Genomic DNA, 17,893 nt, shown 5'->3' with positions numbered 1-17,893 from the left:
TGTTCTTCCCTCTACAAAAATGCCTGAGAGGAGTCTGAAGAGAGAGGGAGAGGTGCAGCAAGAGCAACCTCTCAAGAAAAGTGGTTTAAAATACACAATACTCAGAAATCTAAAATTCTCTTCTCTCCCATTCCAGCGAAGAGCATCTCAAGTACCACACCCAACCAAATTAGATTGGAGTGCAGTGGAACTTTAGTCCTGAAAGACAACGAAAGCAGCTTCTGCAAGCCTTATATTCCTAATGGGATAAACTTCAAAATCTGGGAGGTAGGAGAGTCTGCAAGCTAAATGTAGCCATCCCCAATTACTTAAGCTGCAAGCTATTTCTGAAAACCAGATCCAGTGAGTTAAGTATAACTGATGTTTGTGACTGTGACAGCACTTATCTGATATGAGGTCAGCCAGGAGGATCTTTGTTTCTCTGGAGAATGGGTTCACAATCATTGCAATTTTCAATCCATGTCAGTGGGAAAACAGTATTGCAAATGAGAAACACATATAAAGAATTGCTTACACCCAAGAGACGGATAAAATACATCATTCTGTAATTCATTTTGTTGCTGGATAACAAGTCAGGTAACAATCTTATGCATAGAACAAAGGGCAGGTAAACGTTTTACAGCTCCCAAAAGGAGCACTGCCACAGCCAGAAGTGTCTAGAAATGGCAATTAGCCTATTGAAACATCATGCCCGCCAGTTTTAAAAATTAAACATTTAAGTAGGATTCCTGTCATTTGTGGTTTTCTTCGGGGGGGGGGGGGGGGCTCCTGGACATGCCCTTCCCTGACTTTGGGACTGTTCAGTCGCCCTCAACTGATTTGGAGGACATTTTAGTAAACAAACAAAAAAGCCAAAAACAAACTCACTGTCCTCTCATTGGGCAGGCAATGGGATCTCCAATCAATCTGGGAAAGTGGATGATGAACTATGAGTATTAGACTGACCAGAAAGAATCTATGTCAAGTTCTAAATAAACTTGCAGCAGCAAAAAACCTATTTTAAACTTAACATAACCTTGTTTTGAGCAAAATAAAAGTGGAGGGATGGGGGGAGCAAGAATATCTGGGGAAGTATGCTGTCTACAGGCTGTGCTTTCTCCACCTGTTTGGACATAGCCATATAATTGGATGGTCAGTTACAAGACCCTTAACATTCTCTTTTCTACTGCTTGATGAGGCTGTGTAGAACATATAACAATAAGCCTTTCAACCAAGTACTTTGTTTAGCATCTACTTTGTCCAGATGTCAAGATGCACACATATATGCTAGTAAGACTGTTTCAGGAACTTCCTCTTGGCTCACTAGTACTTTTTCTAAACATATGAACATGTTTCCTCACTTAAAAATAGATAACTGCATTCCTACTAAAGAAATGCATAAATTGTATTTCTATACAAAAGGAAATCCAGACAACCATATACTGCCGAGTATAAAATTTGTTTTCTAATTCAGAAATAATATCTTTGCTTTATGAGTTTCCGTCTGTTAGAGGAAACCAACTCCAAATTGATCTGGGTTTTGAATTACTGCTACAATGCCTTAGAAATATGTCTTAATGGGAACAAAAATCCTTGGCTAAAGCAAGACTGAAATATTTTTAAAAGATGAAGGTGTGGAAGACAAGGGAGGAAATGAATAACTAAACACCCTGAGGTAGAGGTAATAGATTGGCACTTTTAGGATCCTTTGATCTTTTCCCTCTCATTGGAGGATTCCAAGCAGCTCCTTTCCAACTTGCTGCTAAATGCTGTTCTGATAAGAACAACAGTCTTCCCTTTATAGAAACACCAAACTACCCACATCCTAGTAGTCATTTCTTAGAGGTTTGGGTAAGCCAGCTTCTTGGCTTGGTGTGATGCACTGAAAGCCACTGAGTGCAAATGGCCTGCACCACATCTTCTCCGCTATCCTCAGCCAGCTGCCGAACGTGTTGGACCAACTGCACAGCTCTTGTGTTTTCCTGTTTCACTGAGACCAGGTAGGCAGAACGTAGCTTGTGGCATCTCAGGTATGCTTGGATCTGAAACAGCAAAGAAAGAGGCTGGATGCTTCTCAGAGCAAGAGTTCCACTCTTAGGATGGGGTTCTCTCACCTCCCTTCTTGCCTTAAACAGAACTACAACCACCCTGCCATCTGCTACTGAGCATTAAGGAACAGCATGGGATGTGACAGTGCACTGTGTAACCGGAAGTGTGAAAATGGGCCCTGCTGCATAAGTGACGGCGCCTTCCAGCACATGCAGGTCGCCTCTGCATCAGAGCATGCTTCCCAAAACAATACTATACACAGCCCCCTAATTTAGAACAGGTGGTATGGCTGCTTCATTGTTCTGCCTCTGAAATGCACTGAAAAGAACTAATATATATTAAGCTTACAAAAGCTTAGTATAGCTCTTGGTGCTGATCACCATAGATACTTGGTTAAGATCAATTCCGTTCCAGTTTGGAACTTTATGAAGGCATCTCCCTCAAACTGAAGGTCAGAATGAAGTAATCTTAAGTATATTTTTACATCTTTCCTTGTTCTTATTTAACATTTTCCAGTCTCATAAGAAAGAATAAAGCATACTACTATAAGCTCTCCCAGGTTTTACTATCTATGCATGGAGAAAAGTATACTGTATGGGGAAAGCAAACATTGCAGTTATGGTGTGTTTCTGTCTCTGAAGAACAGCTATTTATCTTCACTTGAACTGAACTCAAAACAAAAAATCAAATTATAGTGTAATGAGTGGCTCACACCATACAAAAGGCACCTTGATTATCACAGATGCCTCCAGTCTTTGTAAAAACATGCATGATAAAACAAAGAACAAGAAAAACAACCTGCTCCAGACTATATGAAACCTCCAGGTTCTCTTACCTATTGCAACACAGTTTTCATTGGTGAGAAAGGTGACTGGGAACTTGCCAACATTTTGAGCAATGCGCCCATAAACCCTTTTACAGTTCTATTTCTGTCTGTCTTTCTAACATCCTCCCTCCCTCCTTTCACAAGATAATATCACAGCAAGCTTCAGCTTAAAAACAGCTTTGCTAAAGAGTTGTTACCAAGCTTATTCTGACACGTGCTGCTGAATCTGAGAAGCACAAAATCCTGGGGGTGGGGTGGGAGGTAATAGTTGAGCACATGTAGAAAATACTGTGGGACATGTAGCATTTATTTATTTCATCAGTGCCTTCTGTTCCACTGCACTCACCTTATTTTCATCACTCTCCATATCCTGGATCAGATTGTCCAATTCCTATATTCCAAAAAGAAAAGCAAACTTGAAAGAGCCATGTCACAATTTTTGAAGTACTTTACTGTTAAACCATGCTTGCTTCAATTCCAGTTTGGACACAAAAGATACAAAATGTTCTAGGTTACCAGACTATGCTCTAATAGCACTGCTATTCCACTTTAACTGTTCTGGCTGCCTCCTGTTGCATTCTGGGATTTGCAGAGAGCAAATCTCAGCCATAGAGCTCTTAGGCCTCACTGAACTACAAGCCTCAGAATGCAACAAGAGGCAGCCAGAACAGTAAAAAGTGGAATAGCAGCATTGTAAGAGGGTAGTGTGGTAATGTGGGCTGTCAATAAACCAGTTAGTCAATTTTGCATGAATGAAGTTCAGAGACTATAACACAAGCATGTAGATAAGGCAATTTGGGAATGCAGTATAACTGCTCAAAACTTTGTAGGTTGATACCAATTTAGTAGTGTGGGTGGCAACTGTTATGGGATAGAAACATGATAAACTTCTGGAAGACAAGGCAAGGAGTTCCAGCCACCTTAAAAGATACTTCATAAGTATTCCTTGGATGCAGATAATGATCAGAAACATGTATTCCCAGATTAACCATCTCTTACCATACATAGACTGTTTACATAATATTGAGAGAGCCAGCATGTAGATGTTTGAGTTCTGGATTAGAATTCTGGGAGACCAGGGTTCAAATCCTACCTCAACCATAATAATCCACTGTGGGACCTTGGGCAAGTCATATTCTGTTAGCCTTAGAGGAAGGCAACAGTTAAACCCCCTCTGAACAAATGGTAAACCCCATGATAGGTTCATCTTGGGGTGCCATAAGCCACAGATGACTTGAAGGCACACATCAATATAAGAACCTGATTTATTTCAATGTCTTCTTTGATCGAGAATGGATGCAGTTTTTTTCTATGAGTGTTTATGAATTGTTAGAATTTTATTCAGGTCTATTTCAATGTTTATGTTCTCTGCTTGAGCTGTTAGTATTTAAATTTTTACACCTGTTTGAAACATTATACAGTGGGTCATTGGTATCTGCTGAGGTTTGGTTCCCGGACCCCTGTGGATACCAAAATCCATGGATGCTCAAGTCACACTGTATACAATGGCATAGTAAAATGGTGTCCCTTATATAAAATGGCAAAATTAAAGTTTTCTAAAAATATTTTGATACTGTGGATGCAGAATTCATGGATACAGAGGACCAACTGTATACTGTTTTTGCCATTTGGGGCTGTTTGATTATTTATTTATGGTCATGTTTGGTATGAGAGCTAATTATCAGAAAATAAGAAGAACCTACTGGATGAGATCAAATAGTCCAGCACACACATACTGTACCTTCATAATCACTCCTTAATTCTGTAGAAGACAGAATGCTTGTCTGAATTTAAATAGTTTACATCTCTTCCATATTCTCAAGACTTCCTAACCTTCTGAAAAGGAGATAATGCCCTCACAACTGGGACACTATGGGTGCCCATTTGCAGACCACTTACTCTTTGGCCATGAAATCAACACTAACAAAGTAAGAATAATTCAGTCTGAAAGAGTATTAATTTGTTATTAGCATTCTGACTTGCAGAGAGAAAGCAAATGTGACTGTCTTTTCTTCCCTGAGTAATCTGTAATTACCTCAGCAGGGACAGAATCAAAATCATCTAGGCAGTTTAGGATGACGTTGTCCCCATCATTTTTGTTTGCAGCACCAGATTCCTTGATACATTTGATGAGCTGTCTGATCTCACTATAGTTCTGCTGTTTCACCAACTGTCTGGCCACTTTATTGTATACAGCAGCAGCCTCCAGCTGGAAGTCCTAGGGCAGAAGAACCAGTATTATTTCAAAATCATGAAATGCCTCCCTACAACATGAATTGCAACTTTACTGAAGGAGAAAATATATACATTTATGGAAGCTGAGCTGCCATAGAGCAAAAGGTACACAACCTTTTCAACAGTAAGGAGGTTGGGCTCTGAGTCAAGGGCTCTGCACAAATAAACTCTCCCAACATTTCTGTGGACCTTTGTCTACTAAGGTTACTGCAGCCACTCCTATTACCAATAGGAGTAACCCCAGGAACCAAAAGATATCCCCTCCCTGCACCATCCCAGCCGCTAGCTTTCAGGACCACACAGAAAGTTACCAAGGGCTGCATGTGGCTATAGTTTTGTGCATGCTTAACATCTTCCATAAAGAAGCACAGTCCCACAGTAAGAGATCCTGTCATACCAAACACTGATGTCCTTTTGTTTGGCTGAGTAATGGTACAGAATCCATGTAATGGCTCCTTTCTGTATCTGTCTTATAAAAGAAGCCAGACTAGGAAGAGTAGGTAACACTTGGTACATTAGCTAGTTGTCTTTGAGATTGCAAACTTTAAATCACTAAATAAAATATCTAAAATTCATGCAGTTAAATCTGGAAACAACAGTCCCACGCATATCCAACCAGAATTAACGCACAGCACATAATCACAGATATTTCATCCCATAGAATGAGCTATTGAATTATCTTGCACAGACCATAGTATTACAATTACAGTAATATTAATCCTCAAAAAACTTGCTTACTTTTCATATATAGCAAATTCCTACTTTGGCTTTAACAATTAACCTGAACGTAGCAAGCAACCTTACATTGTGAGCTCATGGTCCATGCAGTTTAGTACTACTTGTGCTGACTGGCAGCACCTCTCTAAGAATTCAGACAGGTCTTTCATAGTCCTCTTTGGGAAATGCCAGGGGTCAAACCTCTGATTTTTTCCATGCAAAGTGTGCTTTCTACCACTGAGCAATGACTCTTCTAGCTCATTTTTAAAAGACTAAAACAACACATAAAACACATGAACAGCAACACTATTACCCATGGTGATCATCCATTGCATAGTTATCTCAGGGAACCTTGGCTAGGGAAGCAGCAAATATAAGGTTACGTTAATTAGTGGTATTCAGTATACTTCTATCTGAGTGACAGAATATTTGGAAAGGATAGATTTTTTAAAAACTGACTAAGATGTAACAAGAAAACCTACTTTGGAATAAGCATTTTTAACACTCAGTGGTTTCACTTCAGCATAAATGTTCAGCCTTAACTTGGCTGAAAAGGTGAGGCTAGTCATAAAACAAATTCTAAAGGTGTAGTAACCTTTGTGCAGCCATCATGAAGTACTGCCTTCAGTAGACCATATACACCAGAACAAACCAAACCAGATATACAAAAACAGTCTTTAGCTAAATAGTAAACAGACTGATATTTTAGACCTGAATTTGCCCCTGATTTTCTTGGGTATCTTCCTCAGTTTATTTTGTTAGCAGCATTGACAGATATCTGTTTACAAATCATTAATCTCTCTGTGGCATCTAGAAAAAGCCTGTTCGGGAATTTAGTACCCCTCAAATGCCATGGTAGATTTTCAATTAAAAAGTAATGCTTTTGCCCTTAAAATACTAACTTCTAAACAAGGGAAGTAGGATAAAAACAAACACACACGATGATGATTAAGTACAGAAGCTTAATTCAAGTTTTTATACTACCCAAAATATCCATAATAGTAAGCTGAAAGTATGCAGCGGTTTTCAACTACTTTGTTGAAGTTTGCAAGGGACTGGTGTTAGCTGTAGCAGCTCTTAAGTGCACCATACCTGTAGAACTCTGAATGCAATCCCAAAGCCTTCTTCAATGTTTTTGCCTTCCAGAATGACCTGAGGAAAAATTACTGTAGCATAAAAATGGATGGCGGTGGTAAAGTAGTGAATAGGCAACCCACAATTACTATCTACTGCAAAGTGCAAGCAGATTTCTTGCTCCTTCTTTCTAAGTCTAAGAGTATTGTTAGGTTTTGGAATAAAGATCATCAACTGGAAATAGGACCATTTAATCAGTATCTGCCACTTACCTCTGCAGTAATCTAGCACTCCATTTACCATTATCATCTAGCATTCCATGTACCATAGTCTTCTGGAATATACTGAACTTTTCTAGTCTTAAATTTTCACACTAAAAAGTATTTGCAGTTTATATCAGGATTATGCAATGGAGATTGATTAATTTGCTGCATTTCCCTCCATACCTTTTAACAGAAGATATACAGCTTTCTTGCAATTATAATGGTGTGTTTTTGTTGATTGTTTTTACAATTCATATTTATGGTATGTTTGAAATTTATAACTTTAATAAAAGTTTTTCCCCCAAAAAAGAAAGGAATGTGCAATGCTCTCTCTCTTTCTTACACTCATTTATTGCACTCACATTGAGGGATGAAAGTGGGGAAAAGCCCATCTAGAAAACATTTATGTGAACACAGAGGCCAGATTCACACCTCCTTACTGCACACCTTGTGTTCATGTGTTAAAGTGAGCTTTAACAGGGACTTCCACAAATGAAACACCATAAGCCCTAGACAGAGTGATGTCTCCACAGAGATCAAATTACTTCTAAACACAAAAGACTTGTTAGTTGTGTGCCTTCAAACCATTTCTGTCTTACAATGACCCTAAGGCAAACCTATCACAGGGTTTTCTAGGGAAGATTCAGAGGGGCGTATGCCTTTACCTCACTCAAAGACTTGTAAGGAGATGGAAATGAGGAAAAGGAAGAAACCTAATCCTAATTATTTGGGCGGAGGATCCTCCAAGAAAATCACTCCCTCATTCTGCCCATTAATTCATAATTCATCTCTAGAAATATGAAGGCCCAGAAAGAAAGAGAAAGATGTGGAGGATTTTCCCAAGTTTTTCCTCCTCCCCTTCAGATCTCTAGTTGTCTCCCTTGAAAGGATGTTACAGCTGATAGCTCCTTAGTGGCCCAGTATACAGTAACTCAGGTCAAATGCTTACTCTGAAGTAAGTTCTACAATGTTCTGAGGGAAATGTGAGGGGAAAAGAAGTTTATAGCACAGGCTTTTGTAGACTTAAGCCTACTTCCTCAGAAGCATCTGACAAAGTGGACTTAAATCTACAAAAACTTATGCATCCAACTTCTTTCTTTCTCTCAGTCTCAAAAGTCCTACAAGATCCCTTTGCGTACTTGATCCAGACTAACACAGCTATGTCTTTGAAAGTTCTGAGGGGGTTACTTCCTGGAATGTGTGTTTATGATTGTAGCCATAGGTTTCTGATGTTATGATTTCTTCAAGAACTGATTCAGCCACAAGATCAACTACCTTAGAAAAAAACCAACATGCCCTATCCTACCATTTTGGTTTCAGTTTCATGTCCTTCCCAGTCTTTCTTCCATATACTCCTTCCCAATCAGTGATGAAAAGTAAATATGACATGTGACTAGTCAGAACAATTACTGTTGGTAAAGAAAATTATATGCTTTCATTGTAGTCTACACCCAATCTTGTTCATTTTATATTTAAAACCATGCCATGATTTAAGCGGAGTCCAGTACCTTGCAAGCAACTTCCATCTTCATTTGACTGTTCCCAAAGAGCGTGGGTACTGTAAAGACAGTTGCAGATGAGGCCCCCTGTTTCTCACATCGATGAAGGAATTTTGTTACTTCCATTTGAAGCTCAACTGTGTTGATGTGTCTAATTGGAGAAAGAAATTAGGTTCAATCAAGATAGGAATAAGACAGAGGTTGGATGGCCATCTCTAAGCAGTGCTTTAGCTGTGCATTACTGTCTGATAGGGGATTTGAATAGATTATCCTTAAGGTCCCTTCCAAATATATGATTATAATGCTCTCACTGTGTAAAATTATCCAGGTATGACAATGTTATCATAAGATATTCAATAAAAGCCAAGGGAAACCAATTGTTTTAACATCTCAACAAACCATAACATCACTGAATTTTATAGTAAAAGTTGTGACGTAACTATCTGGAAACAATTTAGCCAAGGCAGTGAACAATAATAAAGCCACTGCCGAACAGTGTTTTGCCTTTACCTTGACACATCAGGCGCAGACATTTTCTTACGGAAACTGCATGCAGACTTTTTTCTTCCTGAACTCCGTGAAACTTCCTGTAGGTAAACTTTGAGGTGATCCTTGACCTTCAAAAGCCATTTCTGCCTTTCTCCCAGTTCAGTGTAAGTCTTTGCTTTGTGTGTGAAAAATCTAATACAGGTCATAGCAGCACGCACTTGATCCTGGGTGTGGAGGGGAAATGTTAAACATTTTATTTTAAGCTTTCATACTGCTTATGATTTGACTGGCAAAGCAACTATACTCATGGTTTGTTTAGCATGTCATCCAAACATGGGCACATTCTTTTTCACTTTTTTCTTTTCCAACAAGGCAGAGAAATAAATAAAAAAACACATGGGGCTTATTTTTTTGAATGGGGAACAACCCAAAGAGGGAAAGTGACTGCATTTGAATGACACAAGAAATGAGACACAGAGTAAAGCTCCATGGTTTATTTAGCTATTTCCACTTCAAGCAGACAATGTGTACCAGTTAACCAATACCCAAAGGTTCTCAAAGTTCCCTATTGTTGTTATTGCTGCTGGTGGTCTGTGCCTTCAATGATGCTATCAGAGGATTTTCTTGGAAAGATTTATTCAGAGGCTTGTCATTGCATAAACACACACACACACACCCTTATCCCACAACAAAGTGACTTGCCCAAGGACATCTAACGGGTTTCTATGTCTAAGGGATTCAAACCCTGACGTCTCAGACCAACTCAGACCACTACATCATGGTGGATCCATGGCTCCATGGTTTATCATATGTTATGTCTACAGCTCTTGAATGTCATGAACCTCTTAGCAGCTCTTCAGAAAGTATTTCACTGTACCAGAAAGACTTGCTGTACATATTAATGCAAGGAATTTGCATGTTTAGATTTTCTTAGGCTACAAACTCAATGAAACAATACATGGATATTAATTCCTCATGTAAAACATTTTTTCCAATCTAATAGCAGTAGATTACTCTTAGTTTTAATCCTGGACCAGTACCAGTACTTGTGTAACCATCAAGCTAAATAGTCTTTGTTCCCTTTTTATGAAGCAGCAGAACACTGTACCTATAGGATGGGAAGGATGTGATACATTGCCTTCCCAGCTGGTACTGGTAAACTCAACTGAAGGTTCAGAAGGAACAACAGCAAAATTCCTTACACTCATTTTTCAATGGACCAATCCACAACTTCTATTTTCTATCAGTTTCCTTTCTTCAAGAGACAGATTGCTCCTCTAAAACATTAAGAGTGGACTGAAACATGCAGATTCTGACAGGCTGTCATGGCATTGCAATATCTCAAATGAGGCTCTGGTTCATAAATTCCTCTGCATCTAAAAAATCATTAGAAAGCTAACATGAACTGTCAGCAAAACATCTGTGCTAGTGGAGCTTTCCAGGGGCATAGGAGCAAATAAAAAGGACTTGGTCACCTGTCAATAAGCCTTCTACTCAGCTAGAAAAATGGCTTGCATGTCACACCCAATGACACTTCAAACTCACTTTCAATCAGTAACAGTACTTACTTCCAGGAAACTTATAGTACAGGCCAGATTCGCCACAGGGAATTTCCTGCTGCATAGTCAAACATTATGTAATTGGCTCACTGCAATAGAAAAGTTCCTTTCTGAATGCCTGACCACTTAGGAGATGTTATTATGCTGCAGTTTATTTTTTCTCCTTTTGTTTTTAAGAAAAAAATGTTTTCTAGACCATCTGAGAACTTTTTTAGTTACACAGGTGCGTTACAGATGGGCCCTTTGCAGCGCGTCCACGACGTGCTAGGGTTGCCTCGGGGCGGCGCATGCACACGCCCCACAACCCTAGCACGTCATGCATGCACCGCAGTTGCGCAGCACCATACATACGGCGCACGTATCTGTCATGTTGCAGCTGCGCAGCTTCCAGACGGAGCTGCGCAGCTGCGACGTAACAGCACCGTCTTTGGGGCTTTGCAGCGCCGCAAGAAGGAGCCGCTTTTTGCGCTCCTTCTTTGCTGTGCAGCTGCACTGCGCATTTTGTATGTTGCGGCGCAGCTGTGCAGCAAAGAGAGGCGCCAAGGAGGCGCCTCTTTTGGGCGGTCTGTAACGCGCCACAGAAAACAAAACAAAAACTACAACTTACTCTCCAAAACATACAACCCTGCTGCTGAGAACTAGATAGATCATATCCAGAAAACCTGCAAATTATTGTAGAAAGTCTCTGCAAACGTTCACAGCACATATACTACTGTGCTGTAAGTGTATTAAGTCACTTCTATTACCTTCATAAATTGCTGCAGCTCATACAAAATATGGTAGTAATTCTTTTTCTGCAAGTGTTTGCAAGCTGCAATGAGATAGACACCCCAGCTCTCCAAGCCAGGGTCAATGGTTTCCAGCAAGTTTTCCAACATGTGAAGTTTTCCACTTTTATAACTTGGGACAAAGATTCCTTCAATAAATACTTCCGGTGGGCTCTCCTAAAGCAGGGGAGAAATTAAACTGTATCTATATCATTACTTTTGGCAAAGCAGCAACCAAGCTATATTACACTAGATCACACTGGGACACTTAGGTTTCTATGTGTAAACAGATTTCTATTTGCCTAGTTCATCAATCAGGCAGAAAAAAATTATTGCATGTGAAAGCAACAAGCAGCCGAAATTAAGAAACTGCCAAATCAAGAGAATATTAGATAATCTAGTTAGTCCAACAGAAGGTTTCCCTTCAAGTCCTCTGAATACCTGTCTAACAGTTTGCTTTTCCAGTAGGGTCATAAAATTTTCGGGAGGTGAAGTGTCTTCTTGTACTCTTCAGTTCATGCTACATATCTCAGCTTGGACAAGTCTGAACCAGGCCTTAGCCATTTTATGAACGGGGCATTAAAAGAGAATCTCTGAGGCAAGGGAGAACAAAGCACACACACTGTTCTCTTCCAACTCTATGCTTCTATGATTCTATGACATTTACTCACAACAATAGTGGGCAAGGTTGCCATAGTAGAGGATGAGTCCAATAACTAATAAAAATCAAGGTCCTCATAATATTACAGAAACGAATTGTCCTAACATGTCAACACATTCCCATGATAGACCTGAGTGGGACATCAAGTTACAGACACCCTTCTTTCTAATCTGACTGGTTATACGGCTATTGCTGAAGCAGAAGAAATAATTCAGAGTCCCTTCAGCCCTAGAATGTTGAACCAACAATAAGAGATGATGAGAGTTACAGACTACCAACTCTTAGTTTCCTGCTGCTGAAATAGATATAGGTTTTGATCACAAAAAAGAAATGACAAAGCAAGAGCAATGAATATGTGGCCCTCTAATTGTTCGACTTCCATCAGCCCTAGCCTGCACAGCCAATAGTGAATAATTGTAGGAGTTATAGTCAAACAACATTTGAAGAGACATTTTCCAAAATTTTATTGACTTCAGTGGGTGTCTCTTCTCCAGGGACTAATATGCAGAAAAGATACAGGGGAAAAAGAGAAGAATGTTCACAGACTAGAAAATCCATAAAGATACACAGTGTATGTGTACACAGGTGTAGGCTCCATTTTAGGCTACCTTCTAAGTCAGGATAAAGTGTGGCTTCAAAGCCATGGGAAAGGGAATTGCTCCCAGATGCCCTCTACAGAGTTAGAGGGCATTTCTGTCATATCTGCACCCGGCCAATTTATGCGCAAGAGAGGCCTTTCTTGAAACAGGAGGTGAACTTAAAGTGACTTTGATTCACCTCCTGTGGTTAAAAAAGGCATTTCCTGGGCCTAAAATTCCCCGGGTTCCTACAAATATAGCAAAATTACACCCATACATTCTAGATGGTATTTGGGGGATAATTTAAAAATAATTGCAGGAGTGAGGGGTGCAGCTGTCCAAACTCTCTTGGGGGGAGGTAGCCTTCCACAATTGCCCACCCATGTTCTAAGTCTTTACAGCTGTTTCTCAAACACATACCTACTTAGGTGCCAGAAAATGCCAAGTATCTTACCTTATTTAACAAATGCAGTAGTGCCTCTCTCATGCAATCATGTCTCATATAAAAACCAATTATTGCCAGATTGGTACCATAATTGTGTAAATAAAAGAGGCACTCTTGATAGTAGGTGTTATGTTGAATTTTCCCTTCAGGCGTCATCTCCAGAGACAGGCTTCGTGTCCTCAGCGTTGCTTCCAGTTCTTTCAAAGTAGCAAAGTAGTCATCATCCTGCTATTAAGACAGAGAATCAAAAGTCACTGGATTGGCAGGAATTATACTCACCAGATACACCTGCTGGAACTAGGGGAAAGGGGCAATTTGCACCAATTCTTTTCTTCTTTCCCCCTGCAACACCCAGAAAAGCTGCTCTAGAGGAACAGGTGATCCTTCAGCTTTGAACAGTATGGCTGCAAAGGGAAATCTCTCCCCTTCACCTCTACCAGGAGGTTTCATTGGATCTGCATCTCTCCTTTCCATAAAAAGAAAGGGCATTCTAGATCTAATCCATACTGCAGATGTAAACAACGTGGAAAGAAATTGTTGTTGTTGTAATTACCTATAAAGCCCTAAATGGCTTGGGTCCGGGATACCTGAAGGACCGCCTCTCCCCATACATTCCGTCCCGCACCCTCAGAACATCTGGGCAGCAACTCCTGAAGGTGCCGGGGGCTAGGCTTTCCTCCGTTACCAAGCGGACGTTTTCCATCGCCGCCCCGGCCCTCTGGAATACGCTGCCCGCTGAGCTCCGCTCGACTACCTCCCTGGCCCAATTCAAGAAGGATTTAAAGACCTTCTTATTTCATCAAGCATTCCCCCCATGAACATCATTTAGGGCCTCCCTCCTCTTTCCGTGGCCATGAGGAAGGGCTAATTGGGGTTTTATCTTTTTATCTTTTTATTGTTTTTATTGTTTCTTTGATGTATCGTTTATGCTTGATTTGTTTGATTTATGTATGTATATCTTAATTGTGTGTAAACCGCCCTGATCTATGGAAGGCTGCGGTATATAAATAAAACTTTTATTTTATTTATTTTTTTTTTATTGTTGTCTATAGGTTTTAACCACACAATTAATACCACAGAACTCACAAATATTCCATAAAGGCCTGTATGATTTCATGCCAGTCTTAGAGAGGTTCCAGATCCCTTCTTACTTTAGAAAGATAAACACAGTCTTGCATGTCAGTACTAGTATAGTAACAATATATAAGTCTATACAACTGCATAAAAACTGCTTTCCTCTTTGCCCAGCATAGAGGATAAGTGGGCCAGCACAAAGGGGAAGGCAGTACCCTGTATGGCTAGGATAGAAAAACAGCAAGCTGCATGAAAAACTCAGCTGTTCAAATCTCCTCTCATAGCACCTTAAACCCTTTTGCAGGTCGGTAATGTTTGTAGACTTATTTACAAGACTGGAAAAGCATGAGGTAATATTTTATTCATTGCCTCCCTAAATAATAAAGTTGCTCTTGTAACAAGTACAGAAACCTGTAAGTGGCAAGCATTTAGCTCTTATTATTAAGCCTCTCATTTTAAAATACCTATTTATTCAGGCACTGCTTTATGTCAAAGTCAAAAGCTTTCCCAAAGTGATTTACAACAGGCTGGTATGAATACCATTTCAAATAAAAAAAAATCAAGGTAACAAATAATACAATAAAAGAAAACATCTGCTCTTTAAAATGGAAGTTAAATTTTTAAAGAGCAGTTGAAAGGTCTTCTAAAACCTTGTCTTCCAAGCATGCAAAACCCCAAAAATCATAAGGGAAGGAGTTTGATGTGGTACAGGGAGTGAGCTTCATAATCATGGAAATAACACTCAAAAGATCTTGCTTTTATCTTGCCAGTCAGACTTTAATTAATTAATTAAATCAAGATCTGACTAACAGGGAAGAGAGACAATTTAATAACAGTGCCTCAGATGCCAGTCTAAATTCAGGTAGGTTTATATTTTCATAGATAATCTCAAAGATTAACCTGGCCTCATGTTAAATTACTTAGATTCAAATAACACAGAATGTTCCCCACTTGCTAGAAATTATGAGCAGGAGTGCAGTAACAGTGATTTTACCATCACATTGGAAATTTTTAAGGAGCCACCCTGTAGCATTAGCTGTAGTCTGAACCCAGTCCAACCACCCCATGGAGACTATCTGATGAAAAAGTGAAGACTAGATTCCTACCACAGACAGAATGGGTTTTACTGTGGATTCCAGGTACTGTATCACATCTTGGACCAGCCTTGAGCCCAAATTTAGTTGATTCAAATCAAGTGGAGGTTTCAGGCATCGGCTGAATTTTTCTCTGGCAGCAGTCAGGTTGCTAGCTTTAAGGCAAGCCATTCCCCATGCATGCCATGCTCCAGCTGGATCAAGACCAGTCTTTGTTGAAACCTAAAGGCAAGATTAGAAGTCATAAAAAATAAAGACAGATAATTTTAATTTGCCATCTTTGCTCTCTGAAAGAAAATAAGGTGACTGTGTACTCAAATGCTACAGTCCTTGGGCAGTCTCCATTACCAAATGTACCAGATGATTATCTTAAAATTGAAGAAAGTAAAATTATTTTCTTTTATATCATGGATGAGCATCTTCAAAGGGTTGGAGGAAATGGCACTATATCTCTCTCCCCTTCCCCATAATCCCATTTGCACCCTCCTGCCACGGCTGAAAACCTGCCACAATTTTAAATATCCCAATTATTCTGTTCAGAGAAAAGGGTGTATGGTTGCACCCATGCTTTCAGAAGGGTCAGCAGGATATGGTTGTTTTTGTTGTTGTGTGCCTTCAAGTCATTTCTGACCTAAGTCAACTCTAACGATTTTTTCTTGGCAAGATTTGTTCAGAGGGGGCTTGCCTTTGCCTCCCTCTGAGGCAAAGAGAATGTGACTTGCCCAAGGTCACCCAGTGGGTTTCTATGGCCAAGTAGGGATGTGAATCTAAGTCTCCCAAAGTCCTAGGCCAACATTCAAACCACTACACTATATTGGTTTAGTCACGGTCAAACATTCAAACCACTACATCACTATGTTATGTAGTGATTGCAAAAACATCACTGGCATGAAGTTGCTCATCGATGCTGTACATAAAACAGAGGATGCCACTGGACAGATTTCATCTTGGTTTGATATCGTTTAAGAGGGAAATACCCAACCACAAAGCAGGAAGGGAGTTCACATTTAATGGCAAGTCTAGATGGGCCAATTCTTTAACCTGATATAAAGTCACTTCTAATAAAATAAATTAGATTAACATCGGCATGGTGTGGTTCACTCTACTTATCAGCCTTTGCTAACCTCTTTCCCTCAGATGTTATTTACAATTAGACAAAAGAATAATATTTTAAGGAGTCTATGACTCCACCTCACATCCACATCTCCCTGTGTGCCTTACCTCCACTGCTAGTTGATAGTATTCAGCTTCCAAAAGTCGATTCCTTAGCCTCGTGACTGCTGCAGGCTGCAGGATCTGATCCAAAGATGGTACATGGCGATATGCAGCAACTACTAAAATATTCAACACATCCACTTTGCTGATGTAACTGTTGGCAGAGTTAAAACAATATATAAGATAGATGTGTCTCAGATTCACATGTGAAAAATTTAGCACAGTCATTATGTTAGGTATTTCAGTGCCTGATCCAACACTTTCACAGAGGATGCACAAGACCAGATTTTGCCTCCTGGATATACAAGTCAAAAAGCTAATCAAAATCCATAGTAAGCCATTTGGAATATAGGGCGCACTCATATGTACGTGTGTCTGTGTATAATCATATGCAGCATATATTTTAAATGCAAATCCATCTTCTTGGTTTAACGGTTTCTCTTATGACAGCTTCTCCTTTAAATAATCAATTATGGAAAGTTTAGTGAAACAGTGTGAATGTACCCACAGAGTTTAAAGCTCCTTAAAAGATAACAAATATATGATGTTATAACTTTCCATGGAGTGAGTCCATTGAATCAGATGCATAAAGCACTCAAGTCTACGGCAGGTTTTGGGGCCAAAATTAGGGATTTTAATATGACTCGTGGATAACTCAAAGGTAAAACCTAGCAGTATGTAACAAAGGATCAAAAGGATGAAGCTAAGGAAAACAATGTCAAAGAACTTACAAAATACCAGTAGGCATAAATGTGCTCACACTAAAAGCTGGATTGATGAGAGCAGAGGGGTCAGGGTTGCCAGGACAGTTTAGATTCTTGTCTTTCCCCAGGGGATGGTTCCTTTTTCAATAAGAATTAAAGTACTGAACTTACATTGATACATGGATAAGTTGACTCAGTTTTTTGGAGTCAATTTTTGACTAAAATTTCTATACTTATATATGAGTATATACAGTAATTGCAATGAGATCAGCTGAACATGGGTTGCTTCACTGTCAGTAGATTTACATTAAATCTACTCTAAATTGCCACATGAAAAAGCAAACCTGGCTGCTTACTTACAAGTAATCTGTGTGCAAAGCACAAAATCTACAAATACAAAGGACAGTACAAAATGTTTCAGGGCTGTGTGATGTGTCTTGCCCATTTTCATGTTTAAAATTTAGTTTTATTGTTATTTTATTCATTTATATCCTACCTTTCTCCCGATAATGGGACTCAAGGCAGCAATACAATTTAAAGCAATACAAATTAAAAACATTACAAAAACTTTTTTTAAAAGTATAAGACTTCAAAACCAATTGAACAATTCATAAAGTTAAAGCTTAAACATTAAAATTCATTAAAAGACTATATACAAGCCTTAA

The 17,893-nt window shown here is 39.4% G+C and overlaps 1 protein-coding gene across 6 annotated transcripts in view; it reads right to left on the bottom strand.

Annotated features, from left to right (window-relative positions):
• Positions 1-522: 522 nt before the first annotated feature.
• ZFYVE26 (zinc finger FYVE-type containing 26) overlaps positions 523-17,893 on the bottom strand; it is a 72,171-nt gene continuing 54,800 nt past the window's right edge. For 3 of the 6 annotated variants that reach the window (XM_042448003.1, XM_042447996.1, XM_042448026.1), the window contains 10 exons: positions 16,531-16,678; positions 15,322-15,531; positions 13,151-13,369; positions 11,437-11,634; positions 9,153-9,355; positions 8,652-8,793; positions 6,899-6,958; positions 4,890-5,072; positions 3,201-3,245; positions 523-2,021 (listed from right to left, as the gene is read on the bottom strand). In XM_042448003.1, coding sequence (XP_042303937.1) covers positions 1,812-2,021; positions 3,201-3,245; positions 4,890-5,072; positions 6,899-6,958; positions 8,652-8,793; positions 9,153-9,355; positions 11,437-11,634; positions 13,151-13,369; positions 15,322-15,531; positions 16,531-16,678 — 1,618 coding nt within the window. In that variant the 3' untranslated portion in view covers positions 523-1,811. Of the gene's footprint in view, positions 2,022-3,200; positions 3,246-4,889; positions 5,073-6,898; positions 6,959-8,651; positions 8,794-9,152; positions 9,356-10,193; positions 10,780-11,436; positions 11,635-13,150; positions 13,370-15,321; positions 15,532-16,530; positions 16,679-17,893 lie in introns of those variants that run through there. The other 3 variants (XM_042448010.1, XM_042448020.1, XM_042448031.1) reach the window with 3 other exon arrangements.

The sequence above is a fragment of the Sceloporus undulatus genome, chromosome 1 (assembly GCF_019175285.1).
Source record: "Sceloporus undulatus isolate JIND9_A2432 ecotype Alabama chromosome 1, SceUnd_v1.1, whole genome shotgun sequence".
Taxonomy (NCBI): domain Eukaryota; kingdom Metazoa; phylum Chordata; class Lepidosauria; order Squamata; family Phrynosomatidae; genus Sceloporus; species Sceloporus undulatus.
The sequence above is the reverse complement of the archived record's forward strand: the minus strand, read 5'-3'. Positions and strand labels throughout refer to the sequence as shown.